Source organism: Hyperolius riggenbachi, chromosome 6 (assembly GCF_040937935.1).
Source record: "Hyperolius riggenbachi isolate aHypRig1 chromosome 6, aHypRig1.pri, whole genome shotgun sequence".
NCBI classification, from domain to species: domain Eukaryota; kingdom Metazoa; phylum Chordata; class Amphibia; order Anura; family Hyperoliidae; genus Hyperolius; species Hyperolius riggenbachi.
Window position 1 is genome coordinate 212,093,163 of NC_090651.1, and position 16,532 is coordinate 212,109,694.

Sequence of the window (16,532 nt, forward strand, 5' to 3'; positions counted from 1 at the left end):
GCTTGTGAGTAGCATCTGGAAGAAGCATACATTTTATGGCAAATCATGACATCTAGAATTTTTTTCAACATTTTATTTGTTTTCAGCACACTAAAATACATGGAAATTTGATGGAAATAAGAAAACAGCCTTTTAGTCGCAGACGTGTGTAATTTGTACTGGGGTCCGTGGCTCTGTAGCTACATCACTGATGCCCACATTAATTTTCTGATCTATTCGGTTGTGCTATTAAATCCACTGATCAAAAACTTTATTGTGGGTAGCCACACATGGCAGTTTTTCCAGTTTTCTATTTTACTGTTTCTGTTAGGTCCCTATAACACTTATTCAGATGCTCTCTATAACTGAAAGAAAACTGATTTTCAAACTATTTCTAACAGTTTCCTGTCTGTGAACCTTGTTGCATTGTGGGAAATAACAGCTATTTACAGCTGTTTACAACTGCCAAAAAAGCAAGCAGCATCTCCTTCCAGTGACATCACCCACCAGCAGTAAAAATGTCACCATGTGATAAATGTCAGAATGTAAATCAGGGAGAGGAAAGATTTTACAATGGGCAAACACTGACTAAATCATTTATACATAAGTATTGTAAAAATGAAGCAATTTTTTAATTACATTATTTTCACTGGAGTTTCTCTTTAACGCGTTTTAACTGAAATCTTTTTCACAATACACTGATATGGAAAAAACGCGTACTAAAGCACACTAACGCACACCAACTGATTAAGTGTAAATGGGGCCTTACCATAAAATTAGACAGGCTTAGTGCACACTAAAATATCGCTAAGCATCAGCACAATCGTTTTTTTTGTGCCGAATTTCGCTAGTGATTCCAGGCGTTTGCCTAGCGATTTTGATTTAGTGTCAATCAATTTCTGGAGCGATTGCATTTAGCAGAAAGTACACTTTCACGTGGAAGTAAACAGCTTTTGGCAAAAAAAGCTAGGAAAATCGCTATGTGTAGCGCTTTTCAAAACTAATTTTTAGTTTTCCTATACTAACCACTGAAGCACAAACTCCCCCAAAAACCTACAGGACCTGCGTTTGTGATTGGGAAAAGATCAGTGTGCACCAGCCCATAGAAATACATTAGAAAAGCACTTTTCAAATCGCTAGGGCTTTTCAAAATGCTCTTGCTGTGTACTAGCCCTCACATAAATCTGGCCTTTGAAGCATCTCCATCCTTTCTGATCATCTCTCTTTGGGGCCTGTTCACACGGGCATCATCCGTGACGCGATCCTCCGCCGGGAGTCGGAAGTCAGGCATTTTGCCTCTGCTCGCCGGTCACTTAGCAGCGCCGGCGAGCGGAGGAATCCGCGCATGGAGCCAATCAGTGAGTATAAGGCACTTTGTTAGGTAAACAAAGTGCCTTATACGTGCTTCCTCCTCGCCTCGTGGTCTCATTGTTGCAGAGACCACCAGCGAGGAGGAACCACTTGTGAGTATACAATATACACTGCTTTTTTTGCCCTCAGCCTCCCTGATCACCCACCCCAGCCTTCCTACCCCCCCTGATCACCCCAGCAGACCCCTGCCCAGCACCCTTGCACCCCTGTAAACCCCCCCCCCACCTGCCACTAACTAGCGACGCTGCCCCTTAGTTTAGGTCCCTAACTGCCTCCTAGTCACCCCTGATCCCCCCCCCCCTACCTTTAGATCACCCCCAGACCCCATCCCAGACTACCCCCCTGTATACTGTATACATCTGTATACAGCTACCTTACCCCCTGATCCTCTGATCACCTGTCTATCACCTGTCCATCACCCCTCAGCACCCCCACCCATCAGAGCAGACCCTAACTGCCCCACGGGGGTAACCGATCACCTGCCCAGGCCCTTGATTGCCCTCATACCCCCCTCCTGATTACATCCCCTGCTCTTTGTTTACATCTGTCCTCCCCAGCGATCACTAACTGATCTGCGATCAGTAAACCCCCTGTGTCTGCCTCTCATCAGATCAGGACTCAGTCTGCCCCGTGCGGGCTCCTGATCAACCCCCCACCCCCTCAAATCGCCCTCAGACCCCCCCCTAATCACCGTCCAAGTGCATTGTATTTGACTGTGCTGTGATTGTATCGATTGTGCTGCGCTTGTATTCGATTGTGCTGCGATTGTATTTGATTGTCCCGTGATCTGCTTTGATTGTCCCGTGATTGTTTGATTGCCTCTGAGACCCCACTTCCCACCAACCCCCACCCCACCACCACCCCCCATCACCTTCCGAGTGCATCAGATTTGATTGTGCTGCGCTTGTATTCGATTGTGCTGCGATTGTATTTGATTGTCCCGTGATCGGCTTCGATTGTCCCGTGATTGTTTGATTGCCTCTGAGACCCCACTTCCCGCCACACCCAACCCGACCCTCCCCCCACCACACCCAACCCCACCCTCCCCCCCCACCACACCCAACCCCCCCCTCCCCCCCCCCCCCACCACCTCCAACCACCACCTTCAGAGTGCATCAGATTTGCTTGTGCTGTGATTGGAGTCGATTGTGCTGTAATTGTATTTGATTGTCCCGTGATTGTTTGATTGCCTCTGAGACCCCACTTCCCACCAACCCCAATACCTCTCAAATACTCCCTTTTTGCTAGGTAGGTGCTCTTTTTTTCTGGGTAGTCTCGGCGGAAAACCCCATAAATTTAGCAATCCACAATGGCAAGAAGGGGGCTTTCCGATGAGGAGGTATACAGGTACATGGACCAGTCGGATGAGTTCTTTTGGTAAGAATCATCCGTCGAATCTTCCGGGTCCGAATTTGAACCTGTAGAAAGCAGTGGTTCCCTGACCGAAAGTGATGACAAGGCTTTGGTCCCGGCTAGAGCCAGGCGTACCAGACCCCATGTCTTTAGACCGCAGGTGGCGCAGGATCCGCCTCAAGGGCAGCAGGGTGGTGCTAGCGCTGATGATAGTTTTCTTGGTGAGGCAGGCACCAGCAGCGCAGCATCCCCTGGACTTGGTACCAGTACTTCTGTAGACCCTGGCGAAGTGGTGAGCGTCAGCATGGAAGTTGAAACTGGTACGGTGGCAAGTGCAGTAGTACCCCCGTCGCAGCCACCAAGAAGAAGACGGGCCCGTAGTACCCATAGACTCCCAGAGGTGCTGGCACAACCAGATTGGCAATCCCCTGATTCCGCCGCACCCGTAGTGCCCCCTTTCACCGCCCAGTCTGGAGTCCAGGTGGCGACAGCTCATCTAGGAACAGCCCTAGACTTTTTGCAGCTGTTCATCACCCAGGTTCTCTTGGACTTAATCGTGGTTGAGACCAACCGTAAAGCCACACAATTCATCACCGAGCACCCGGAGAGCATGTATGCCCAGCCTTTCAGGTGGAAACCAGTCCAAGTTTCCGACATTAAAATCTTTTTGGCCCTTATCCTTCACTTGGGACTAATGAAACAGAATGTATCGCGGTTGTATTGGTCTTCGAACCCTGCTGCCATGTCCAGGACACGATTTGAGTCCATCCTGCGCTTCCTGCACTTCAACGACGACGAAACCTGTCATGAAAAGGGCCACCCTGCTTATGACAAAATCCGGCCCCTCATAGACCACCTGTCATCAACATTTGCAGATGCTTATATCCCTGAACAGAACATCTGCGTAGACGAGTCCCTCTTACGCTTTACCGGGCACCTTGGCATCAAACAGTACATCCCAAGCAAGCGCGCCCGGTATGGGGTGAAACTGTATAAGCTCTGTGAAAGGGCCACAGGCTATACATGTCGTTTTAGGGTCTATGAGGGAAAAGACTCAAAATTGGAGCTGGTCGGATGCCCTGACTACCTGGGGAGCAGTGGAAAGGTTGTGTGGGACTTGGTGTCACCCTTGTTCCAGAAGGGGTACCATCTTTTTGTGGACAATTATTACACAAGTGTGGCCCTCTTTCAGCACTTAAAGTTAGAAGGAATCCGATGCTGTGGCACTGCGCGGCCTAGTCGCCAGGGCTTCCCCCAACGGCTCGTTACCACCAGACTTGAACGGGGGCAGAGGGCCGCCTTGCGTACTGAAGACCTGCTCGCGGTAAAATGGAGGGACAAGAGGGACGTTTACTTTCTGTCCACCATTCACACAGACACGACAGTCCAAATTCAACGGGCAACTAAGGTAATTGAAAAGCCCCTTGTCGTCCACGAATATAATGTCAACATGGGAGGGGTGGACTTCAATGACCAGAGGTTAGCGCCCTATTTAATTACCCGGAAAACAAGGCGCTGGTATAAGAAAGTGTCTTTTTATCTGATTCAATTGGCAGTTTATAACAGCTTTGTTCTCTACAGTAAGGCTGGGAGAACTGGATCTTTCCTTCAATTTCAGGAACAGATCATTCTGGACATCCTGTATCCAGGAGGTGCCAGGGCCCCCCCCAGATGCAACTAGCCGACTGCATGGTAGGCATTACGCCTATCAGATTCCGTGTGCCCCAGGTCAACGCATCCGAAGAAAACGTTGTCGTGTCTGCAGCAGGACTGGAAGAAGGAATGACGCCAGTTTTTATTGTCCCAAATGTCCTGACCAGCCTGGCCTATGCGTAGGGGAGTGCTTTGAGAGGTACCACGAGCAGGTACACTATTAGAACCTAGGGAACTCCAGACATAGGAGTAGGCACACACTCAGTGGTCTTTCGCACATTGTCCCAGGTGGAGGAGAGGTGAACTTAAAAAAAAACAAAAAAACGGGTAAGCATAAAAGTCGGAAGAAGAATCGGTTTCCATGCTTGATATTGCTGATCTGTCCTGGGTTGGCGATATAAGACGGCATGTTTGAATTTCCCTTGAGTGTGGACACCCCCGGTTTATATGTTATTTGGGCCTATGATGATGCTTTAATGCCACACAGAGTCATCTCTATTGGCAGGCACATTGCTGTATCCTACAGGCATAATGCTGTATACTAAAGTTCTGAGGCCCAGTCACATAAGTTGGTGGCTCACCCTGAGTGCAGGGTGGCACGGGGTGTCTCTCTCCTGAGGTTATCACTGCCATTGATGTGGAGGAAGATCTGCCATTGATGTGGAGCAAGGTATGTTTGCCGTTCATTTTTCCTTTCAGCCCAGAGTGCATTACCCGTATACCCAATATAAGGAGTATAGCAGAAACTCCTAATACTGGCCATACATGTAATGATTGCAGAGACCCTAAAATGCCAGAACAGACTCCACAAATGACCCCATTTTGGAAAGAGGACACCCTAAAGTATTATGTGAGGTGCACGGTGAGTTCATAAAAGATTTTAGTTTTTGTCACAAGTTAGCAGAATTTTTTTTTTATTTTTTTTTTAACAAAGTGTCATTTTCGTTGACTTGTGACAAAAAATAAAAATTTCAATGACCTCACCATTCCCCTCATGGAATACCTTGTTGTGTATTCTTTCCAAAATGGGGTCATTTGTGGGGTTTGTTAACTGTCCTGGCAAGTGGGCGAGGTGCTAAATTGTGAGCACCCCTGTAAAGCCTAAAGGTACTCATTGGACTCTGGGCCCCTTAGCGCAGTTAGGGTGCAAAAAAGTGCCACACATGTGGTATCGCCGTACTCGGGAGAAGTAGTACAATGTGTTTTGGGGTGTATTTTTACACATACCCATGCTGGGTGGGAGAAATAACTCTGTAAATGGACAATTGTGTGTAAAAAAATCAAAAGATTGTCATTTACAGAGGTATTTCTCCCACCCAGCATGGGTATGTGTAAAAATACACCCCAAAACACATTGTACTACTTCTCCCGAGTACGGCGATACCACATGTGTGGCACTTTTTTGCACCCTAACTGCGCTAAAGGGCCCAAAGTCCAAAGAGTACCTTTAGGATTTCACAGGTCATTTTGAGAAATTTTGTTTCAAGACTACTCCTCGCGGTTTAGGGCCCCTAAAATGCCAGGACAGTATAGGAACCCCACAAATGACTCCATTTTAGAAAGAAGACACCCCAAGGTATTCCGTTAGTAGTACGGTGAGTTCATAGAAGATTTTATTTTTTGTCACAAGTTAGCGGAAATATATTTTTATTGTTTTTTTTCACAAAGTGTCATTTTCCGCTAACTTGTGACAAAAAATAAAATCTTCTATGAACTCACCATACTCTTAACGGAATACCTTTGGGTGTCTTCTTTCTAAAATGGGGTCATTTGTGGGGTTCCTATACTGCCCTGGCATTTTAGGGGACCTAAACCGTGAGGAGTAGTCTTGAAACGAAATTTCTCAATGACCTGTGAAATCCTAAAGGTACTCATTGGACTTTGGACCCCTTAGCGCAGTTAGGGTGCAAAAAAGTGCCACACATGTGGTATTGCCGTACTCGGGAGAAGTAGTATAATGTGTTTTGGGGTGTATTCTTACACATACCAATGCTGAGTGGGAGAAAGATCTCTGTAAATGGACAATTGTGTGTAAAAAAAATTAACAAATTGTCATTTACAGAGATATTTCTCCCACCCAGCATGGGTATGTGTAAAAATACACCCCAAAACACATTATACTACTTCTCCTGAGTACGGCAATACCACATGTGTGGCACTTTTTTGCAGCCTAACTGCGCTAAGGGGTCCAAAGTCCAATGAGCACCTTTAGGCTTTACAGGGGTGCTTACAATTTAGCACCCCCCAAAATGTCAGGACAGTAAACACACCCCACAAATGACCCCATTTTGGAAAGTAGACACTTCAAGGTATTCAGAGAGGGGCATGGTGAGTCCGTGGCAGATTTCATTTTTTTTTGTCGCAAGTTAGAAGAAATGGAAACTTTTTTTTTGTTGTTGTCACAAAGTGTCATTTTCCGCTTACTTGTGACAAAGAATAATATCTTCTATGAACTCACTATGCCTCTCAGTGAATACTTTGGGATGTCTTCTTTCCAAAATGGGGTCATTTGGGGGGTATTTATACTATCCTGGAATTCTAGCCCCTCATGAAACATGACAGGGGGTCAGAAAAGTCATAGATGCTTGAAAATGGGAAAATTCACTTTTTGCACCATAGTTTGTAAACGCTATAACTTTTACCCAAACCAATAAATATACACTGAATGGGTTTTTTGTTAATCAAAAACATGTTTGTCCACATTTTTCGCGCTGCATGTATACAGAAATTTTACTTTATTTGAAAAATGTCAGCACAGAAAGTTAAAAAAAAACATTTTTTTGCCAAAATTCATGTCTTTTTTGATGAATATAATAAAAAAGTAAAAATCGCAGCAGCAATCAAATAGCACCAAAAGAAAGGAGCCAAAATTCATTTAGGTGGTAGGTTGTATGAGCGAGCAATAAACCGTGAAAGCTGCAGTGGTCTGAATGGAAAAAAAGTGGCTGGTCCTGCAGGGGCATAGCAATAGGCCCTGCAGCGCCTGCGCCCGCGGCTCGGGCCGTTTTTTGGGGGCTGGAGGGGTGGCAGCATGAGGGGAAAGCCTTGCCCACAGTCGGCGGGGAGAGGGGAAGTTCCCCCCTCTCCCTCACCTCGGGGCTCTCCCCTCTGCGCTCCCCTCCAGCTAATCAATGTGTGTGGGCAGTGGCGGCGGGATACATACCTTCTTCCTTGCGTTCCATCGCCGCCTTCTCGCTCTAGCGGCTGACGTCACTTCCGGAAGCGGAAGTGACGTCAGCCGCTAGAGCGAGAAGGCGACGATGGAACGCAAGGAAGAAGGTATGTATCCCGCTGCTGCCCGCTGCCCACACACATTGACTAGCTGGAGGGGGATTTTCAGGTGTCTGCTGCCCACATTACGATTTTCAGGTGTCTGCTGCCCACATTACGATTTTCAGGTGTCTGCTGCCCACATTACGATTTTCAGGTGTCTGCTGCCCACATTACGATTTTCAGGTGCCTGCTGCCCACATTACGATTTTCAGGTGTCTGCTGCCCACATTACGATTTTCTGGTGACTGCTTCCCACATTACGATTTTCAGGTGCCTGCTGCCCACATTACGATTTTCAGGTGTCTGCTGCCCACATTACGATTTTCAGGTGTCTGCTGCCCACATTACGATTTTCAGGTGTCTGCTGCCCACATTACGATTTTCTGGTCACTGCTGCCCACATTGCGATTTTCTGGTCACTGCTGCCCACATTACGATTTTCAGGTGTCTGCTGCCCACATTGCGATTTTCAGGTGCCTGCTGCCCACATTACGATTTTCAGGTGCCTGCTGCCCACATTACGATTTTCAGGTGTCTGCTGCCCACATTACGATTTTCTGGTGACTGCTGCCCACATTACGATTTTCAGGTGCCTGCTGCCCACATTACGATTTTCAGGTGTCTGCTGCCCACATTACGATTTTCTGGTCACTGCTGCCCACATTGCGATTTTCTGGTCACTGCTGCCCACATTGCGATTTTCAGGTGTCTGCTGCCCACATTACGATTTTCAGGTGTCTGCTGCCCACATTACGATTTTCAGGTGTCTGCTGCCCACATTACGATTTTCAGGTGTCTGCTGCCCACATTGCGATTTTCAGGTGTCTGCTGCCCACATTACGATTTTCAGGTGCCTGCTGCCCACATTACGATTTTCAGGTGTCTGCTGCCCACATTACGATTTTCAGGTGTCTGCTGCCCACATTACGATTTTCAGGTGTCTGCTGCCCACATTACGATTTTCAGGTGTCTGCTGCCCACATTACGATTTTCAGGTGTCTGCTGCCCACATTACGATTTTCAGGTGTCTGCTGCCCACATTACGATTTTCAGGTGTCTGCTGCCCACATTACGATTTTCTGGTGTCTGCTGCCCACATTACGATTTTCAGGTGTCTGCTGCCCACATTGCGATTTTCTGGTGTCTGCTGCCCACATTACGATTTTCTGGTGTATGCTGCCCACATTAGGATTTTCTGGTGACTGCTGCCCACATTGCGATTTTCTGGTGACTGCTGCCCACATTAGGATTTTCTGGTGACTGATGCCCACATTGCGATTTTCTGGTGACTGCTGCCCACATGGCGATTTTCTGGTGACTGCTGCCCACATTGCGATTTTCTGGTGAACTCTGCCCACATTACGATTTTCTGTCCCACATTACGATATTCTGGTGAACGCTGCCCACATTACGATTGTCTGGTGAATGCTGTCCACGTTACAATTTTCTGGTGACTGCTGCTCACGTTACGATTTTCTGGTGAACTCTGCCCACATTATGATTTTCTGGTGAACTCTGCCCACATTATGATTTTCTGGTGAACGCTGCCCACATTACGATTGTCTGGTGAATGCTGTCCACGTTACAATTTTCTGGTGACTGGTGCCCACATTACGATTTTCTGGTGAACTCTGCCCACATTATGATTTTCTAAAGGCCCACATTACGATTTTCTGGTGAACTCTGCCCACATTACGATTTTCTGGCCCACATTACGATTGTCTGGTAAAATGCTGCCCACTTTACAATTAATTTACAGTGAAACGCTGCCCCATTACGATTATTTGGCACCTATGGGGGGGGGGGGGCCCATCCAAATATTCGCAGGGGGGCCCAGTGATTTCTAGTTACGCCCCTGTGGTCCTGAAGGGGTGTAAAGCCCACGGTCCTCAAGTGGTTAATCAGGTTTGTCTTTTTAGAAATAAATAAAATGAAACTAATTACATTTAATTAAAAACTACAGTATTGTGTTTAAGCACTATACTATATATGCGTGTGGTTTTGATCGGTGGCAATTTGGTCACTTTCGATAACAGCAATAACTGAATTGAATAAAAAAGAAACTGCCACGTGCGTGCCAATACAGGTATTGAGCTAGACTCCATCCTGGGAACACTTGTCCATTACGCAGTCTTGATTGGCTACTCCGCACTACCTCCTGCCCTCAGTGCCCTGTCTTCCCTCGCACTGGCCACAGCCTTTTCTGCAGTGTGACTGTGGGTAGGCGTGCCCTCTAGCAGTTCCTAGTCAGAGCCGCAGCTGAAGGGGCGTGTAGTGAGGCAGGGCCGGAGGCGGGCGTGGTGACGCAGCTGGTGTTGGTGCTGGTGCGATTTTAGTCTGGATCTAGCAGCGCAGGAGAGAAGAGCCTGAAGATGGCGGCCTACCCTGCCCTGTGTACCCTTCTCATCGCCCTCATTGTGCCCAGCCTGGCAAGATACATCGAGGTGAGAACCTGCCACCACTGGAGTTGATGATTTAAACATACATGCTTCAGACACTGGCTCTCCCTTTATCTGCACCCCTCCGTATACAGGTCACCTGTTAGTAATGCTTTACATGGGTTGTATTGCATGTACAGAATGTCATACTGTGTGGGTGCTAATTATATGTACTGGGGAATTAATATTGCTTCTCTGATACATTATGGGTAATGGAAGTAACACGTGATGATTTCCATACATTTTGGTCTCTTGGGACTCATTTCTGAGTGGAGCTATGCCTTGCAAAATACTCGTGAATAGTGTATATAGGGAGGCTGTTGAAGGTCTGTATTGGGCTGTACTGATGTGACAGCCCTGATTTGCTGTTTACATGCAATTACCGATTACTTTATAATGCGTTGGGTGGTGGAGCTGGCGCTCTGTACTGAATCTGCATGATATACGATGTAATGAACTGGTACTGAAGAGAATGTGGTCTGCATTATCACTAATGGGTATACTTTGATAAGATATAGTGCTCTTGGTGATATGTACAGTATGCATGCATGCCCTGTTTATTGTACATGTGGAGTGGAATTGCAAGTCCCAGCATTTCCTGCCATCCTTTGAGAGAGTTGCAGTGTCACTGCCTGTCATAGATTCCTGTTGTTGTTGTGTATGTATTTGTTTATTATAATCTACTGGTTTGTGAACTCCTGCTGACTAAATTGCAAATTATCCAGTCATATTTCATAGCTCATGCTGATCACTGGAGATTGAGAATGAAATTCAAATAATTCCAACCTGCGTGTAATGCAAATTGCATGGAGCTTGGAGTTGGGCCAATCAGAATCGACAGGAAATGCATTTGATTGGCCCAAATCCAAGCTGTGTACAGCTTGCATTACATTCACTTGCAAGCCAGAATTATTAGCTTATCTTTACTGCACCATTTGTTATGGACCTAGATTTGATTATCTACTCTGAAATTGTCTGTTTTGCTAGCTATGCTAGTATGGCAAAGCGTTTCAGTAAAATAGGCTTACGTATGTTAAAATGGAAAGAAATGTATGTATGTTAAAATGGAAGGGCACACATAGTATAATAAATGTTACAGGTATTGTGGCTACAGTAATCTCTGGGTCAGAATGCAGTCCAGGGTGTGCGGCAAGTTCCCACACTGTCTATTTATAAGAGGCATCATATGGTGCTTTGTGGTGCAGGCCAGGTTACTATGCTGTCTGATGTTATTATTTGTCAGTAATCCTCTGGGGGTATTACACAGTGCAGTGTGTGGGAAGTTTTATGTGCTTGTTTGTGTGCTGCTATCATACAGTATTATTATTATTTAAGGCACTATACAGTATACACTATACACTATACAGTAGGGCAGATTTCAGGGCAATGTTTTGAGTTTATTGTAGGGGGCTGTTGATCATATTTGATGTATTTTTTCCTTGTAAAGATTCTGGTATTGTACACTTGTATTTTTGTGTAGCGTTATATATAATATGTTTAGCCTTTTTTCAATGTTGTTCAGACAAACAAATTAACCCTGCCATTGCGACATAACGCGGACCCTGTCTTCTGTCCACTGGTTACAAATTTTTTTTTTTTTTTTTTTTTTTTTTTTTTTTTTTAAGATTAGTCTACTGGCAATTAAATCCGAATGCCTAGTACACTCTATGCAATTTCCCATCATATTGAGGGGGCAAGTCGATAATTTCTGACTTTTTTTTTCGATCACTTCTGTAACAATATATAAAAATAGATCAGAAAACCGATCAGAAGTCAGGTATGTAGTTCTTGCGTCAGTGACAAAATCCATACGTCACTAAATATTGAACTGAAACATGCTGAAAGCTTTGAGTCCTGTGGGATCCAAGTGCTTTGCAAATGTTGTTTGAAGTTTGCAGTTGTTTATGGCACTTTTGTACGTCTGTGTTATTTTTGGGGGGTTTGTTTTACTTTGATATGTGTAGTATTTGCCATGTTCTGTTGTGCTACCACTACCTTGGACAGTGATCCTCAAACTACAGCCCACGGGCCGAATGCAGCCCCCCAAGGCTTTTTCACTGGCCCCCAAATCAGGGCTGTGGAGTCTTAGGTACCTGGAGTCAGTGGTTTCATAAACTGAGGAGCTGTAAGTCGGAGTCGGATGATTTTTTTTTTTTTTTTTTTTTTCGTACCGTCTCCACAGCCCTGCCCCAAACACAAAATGTATAACTTATATCTGTGGTTCACTGCACCTCTAAACATCGGCTGCTGGCATCACCCATCCACATACTGTAGAAGCCAGTGAGCAGTAATTCGCTGGCTTCCAATCCAATCCTGCATCAGGTGACACTGCTGTCCAACTGGATGGCAGGTTGTCACCTGGGTATGCATTTCCTCTGTAGATTACACAGTGGAGCAGGCTCACAATTGTGTATGAACTGTAAATTGTGGTGCAGATTCTAACTTCTGTTTTTTGTGTTTTTTTAATCTTTATTTTTTTAATGAAGCATTTGATAATATGACAGAAATTAACAAATTAAAGAAGTCAGTTTAATTTAAGAAGAGCTTTTACAGAAACAGTCAAGCCAAGCAAAGTGACCTATATAAGTAAAGTGCCTGTAGTGTCCAAAAATGAGCTAAATAGCTAGACTGGTCTTTACATTGTTATACTGTATAGTTTGTGCATTGTATTTCAGCAGCCTGCCTCCTGCTGTTTGCTCACCCTGTTACTTGCTTTAGAAGGTGCCCTAGGCCAGTGGTGATGGCAGATGTGTACTCCGCATAATCTGATCCTTTCCTGCCTCTACCTTTCCTCCTTTCTTTTATATGGAATTGATGAAGTCTGTTGTCAAACGCAGGGTTAAACATGCTCCATCCAGTGTCAGGATATCCTCTGGCTATGCTGACACACCCCACCCTGGTGCCTGGAGCATGGCTTACCTCACTCCCTCCCCCACCTCCCATCCTGCTCTGTGATTTCAGGGATTATTGTTTCATTTCTTCAAAACACACCATGATTAACAGTGTCCAAGCAGCTGAAGTAAATCCCACCTCTCAAGGACTATCAGTGAAAAGGCCATTTATCGCATCACAGGTTCACATTACCCTGTTGTCTACATATGTTCTGTTCCTATAGCGTACATACATATGATAACCCCAGTGCAGCATCCAAGCTGCGATATAACAGAGATTAAGTTGCTAGAGGAGCAGAGGCAGTTTATCTATATCTCGATCCTGCTTCCCAGCGGATTACTGCTCACTGTTAACCCTTGCATGGTTAGGAAATTTTCTGCCTCTTGCAGATTACCGGCATGTACTTCAAGATGTGGGTCACACACTGCAGTGCATCACAGCTCTGTAACTCAGTCTTAGCAGCTGCTGATATAAGAGCATTGACAAAATGACAGGTTGACTGCCGTGCTTCAGGTTGTCAAGCACAGGTTGCCCCCCCCTCAACACCCTCCTAAGTAGCATAGCACTACTGAGGGGAAATAAAACATTTTTTAATTACTGTTACAATACATTTTTGCCCAAGGTCATTGTGTGTCAGTGTTAAGGCTCTGTTTGGCATTGTGGTATTGGGATGGGGAAGATGTGTCTTATGTAGCTATTTATTACTGTCTTTCTTGGGAGTGTGGTCTTGAACGATGCAAATGAGCCTCGGTGCAGTCCTTTGTGGGTTGCTTTCCCTATGATCTTTTAGATGAGGGAAGCATTGCAGTTCTTTGTAGATATATATATTTTTTTTCTCTTTGTTCCCTGTTTTTGTTCTGGCTCAGGTGCTTTGCTGCTCATTTCTTCCACCTGCTCACCTCCAGGCTTGTGTTTGCACTGTGGCACAGCTAGGGGAGGGGTGGGGGTTCTGGCAGTCTCCCATTTGTTTGTTTTTCTTTCTACTTTCACAGGGAAGCACCTCTGCATTGCTGGCATGCCACCAGAGCCGACTCTTTCTTTACTTTAAGCTTGGAATTTCCTAGCAGAGGACCATCCATTTTTTTTTTTTTCCGTTTTCCTGAAGTGTTTGGAGTTTAGTCATCACTGGTGCACACCTTGAAGCTTGTCTCTAACAGCTGTGCATGGAGCATACAGATTAATAGCTAGGCATTAGGTTGCCTGAAGGGTAGAAGAGAACATGGGTACTGAATTCTTACTCATTTATACAGCGCCATTGTGCTTTGTGCAGTTTACAGCTGAGCATTCGGCATGTGTACAGTAATCTGTTAGTTTTGGGGATTATCTGGTGTTCTATACTATGGATGTACGGTGAAAATAAACAAAATGGCCACAGAAAGTATACTTTAGTTTGTGGATGATGGGCTTGACTACCATCAGTAGATTTGCCCCTAGAAATTACAGGAACATGCTGATAAGTGAACCAGGTAATAATACATGGGTGCAGCAGTGAAAAGGATAATGATATGGCGCTGCAGCAGTGAATGGGTTACAGGTAGAGCGACGCAGCAGCAATTGGGGTGTCTTCATTAACTTCCCAGGAACACTAGAAGAGCAATGTGACTCAAACAGGTCATATTCACACGAGACTGCCAACATTAGCAAACTAACAATCCCCGACAAATTGAAAGACACCCAATGGCAACCTGGTACGTTGGAATTCAACAAATATTCTTCCAATTGGGTGGTTTGTGGAAGATGAAAACTGAGGATCTGGATCTGCATAGCTAACCACATGAAGGTTTTCAATGGAGCGATCATTTTATAATATTACATTACAGATTATCATTAGAACGGATCCGCCAGGATGGATCATTCTACATGGACAATAATTATTATCTGTCAGTGGCTTACCATATTGTTTTGCCTCTCGCCCCCCCCCCCCCCCCCCCCCCCCCCAAAAAAATACTCAGGCAACATGTTCTTAACTGTTTAATTTCAGATGTTGGCTGTCTAGCATGTCCTGAACTTAGAGTGGATCCGAGATAAATTTTACTCATTGCATAATTGTGTTCATGTCATATAGTTTATAGTATGTGTTTGTGTGTTACTTGTTAGTTTTTCATCTCGGATCCGGTTTACCTTTAACCACTTAAGGACCAGGGGATATTACAGTGATCGGTGCTGCGTGGGCTCTACAGCCCGCAGCACCGATCAGGAATGTGGCAGGGCGATCAGATTTCCCCCCTTTTTTTACCCACTAGGGGGATGTCCTGCTGGGGGGGCTGATCGCCGCCGGCTATTATTGATTTGCGGGGAGGGGGGGGGGCTCCTCAAAGCCCCCCTCCGCAGCGTTTTCCGGCCTCACCTCAGTTCCCTCCCTCTCTCTTCCCATCTGAGCGGCGCAGGACGGATATCCGTCCTGCGCCTGATAGGATAGGCTTCTGCCTATCAGATGCCGGTGATCCCCGGCCAATCATAGGCCGGGGATCGCCGATCTACGTCACGGCGCTGCAGCGCAGCAGCGCCGTATGATGTAAACAGCGGGGATTTCTTCCCCGCCTGTTTACATTATGCGTGCGAGCCGCAAGTCTCCGTGAACTGGCATGGAAAGGATCAAGTGGCAGTTTCCATGCTATACCACTAACGACCCGCCGACGCCTATCGGCGTTAGGCGGTCGTTAAGTGGTTAATCCAGGAGTGAACTTCATCCAAATCAGCAGCCCATACATATGCATGGCTGAAATTGTGGTGAAATCCATCCCACAGTGTGATGTCAGGACCATGGCCCTGATAGTTTGCTGTCTGTGAACCTTGTTGCATTATGGGAAATAACAGCTGTTTACAACTTTCCGAGCATGCAGCATCTCCCTCTGTGCATAGAACTCTCAGTAAACAAACATTCCACAGAGATCACCAGCCAGGTCTATAGCTGTTGCCACCTGTGTTAAATTTCAAAATGTGAATCGGGGGAGGAAAGATATTTTTTATTTATTTCAATGGTCAAACACTGTAACTTTATCAATGAATATTGTAGAAAAATAACAATTTTATTAATTTCATTATTTTCACTAAGGTTCCTCTTTAACCAGTTCACCCCCAAGGGTTTTTATCCTAACGGACCAGAGCAATTTTCAGTTGTCAGCGCTCCTCCCTTTTATTCCCTAATAACTTTATTACTACTTATCACAAGAAAATGATCTATACCTCGTTTTTTTCGCCACCAATTAGGCTTTCTGTGGATAGTACATTTTGCTAAGAATTTTTTTATTCTAAATGCATTTTAATGAGAAAAACAGAAAAAAAAATAAAAAAAATCATTATTTCTCAGTGTTCAGCCTTTATAGTTTTAAAATTAAACATTCTCCTGTGGATAAAACAAACACGTTTTATTTGCCCAGTGGTCCCGATAATTAAACCGTTTAGATTATGTCCCTACCACAATGTATGGCGACAGTATATTATTTTGAAATATAAGTGGTTATTTTTCTGTTTGTTCTGGCCATAATTACAAGCCCCTATGTAATAAATTAAAATTAATTTTCCCCCATAAAATATAGAATAAAAAAAGCTGAGTCCCTAAGGCAACTATTT

General features: G+C 45.2%; 1 protein-coding gene across 4 annotated transcripts in view; it reads left to right on the top strand.

Annotated features, from left to right (window-relative positions):
• The first annotated feature begins 9,938 nt into the window (after nucleotides 1-9,938).
• Nucleotides 9,939-16,532, top strand: part of APLP2 (amyloid beta precursor like protein 2) — a 191,174-nt gene continuing 184,580 nt past the window's right edge. For 3 of the 4 annotated variants that reach the window (XM_068240381.1, XM_068240382.1, XM_068240383.1), the window contains exon 1: nucleotides 9,940-10,073. In XM_068240381.1, the coding sequence (XP_068096482.1) occupies nucleotides 10,002-10,073 (72 nt within the window). In that variant the 5' untranslated portion in view covers nucleotides 9,940-10,001. Of the gene's footprint in view, nucleotides 10,074-16,532 lie in introns of all 4 variants that reach the window. The other variant, XM_068240380.1, reaches the window with a different exon arrangement.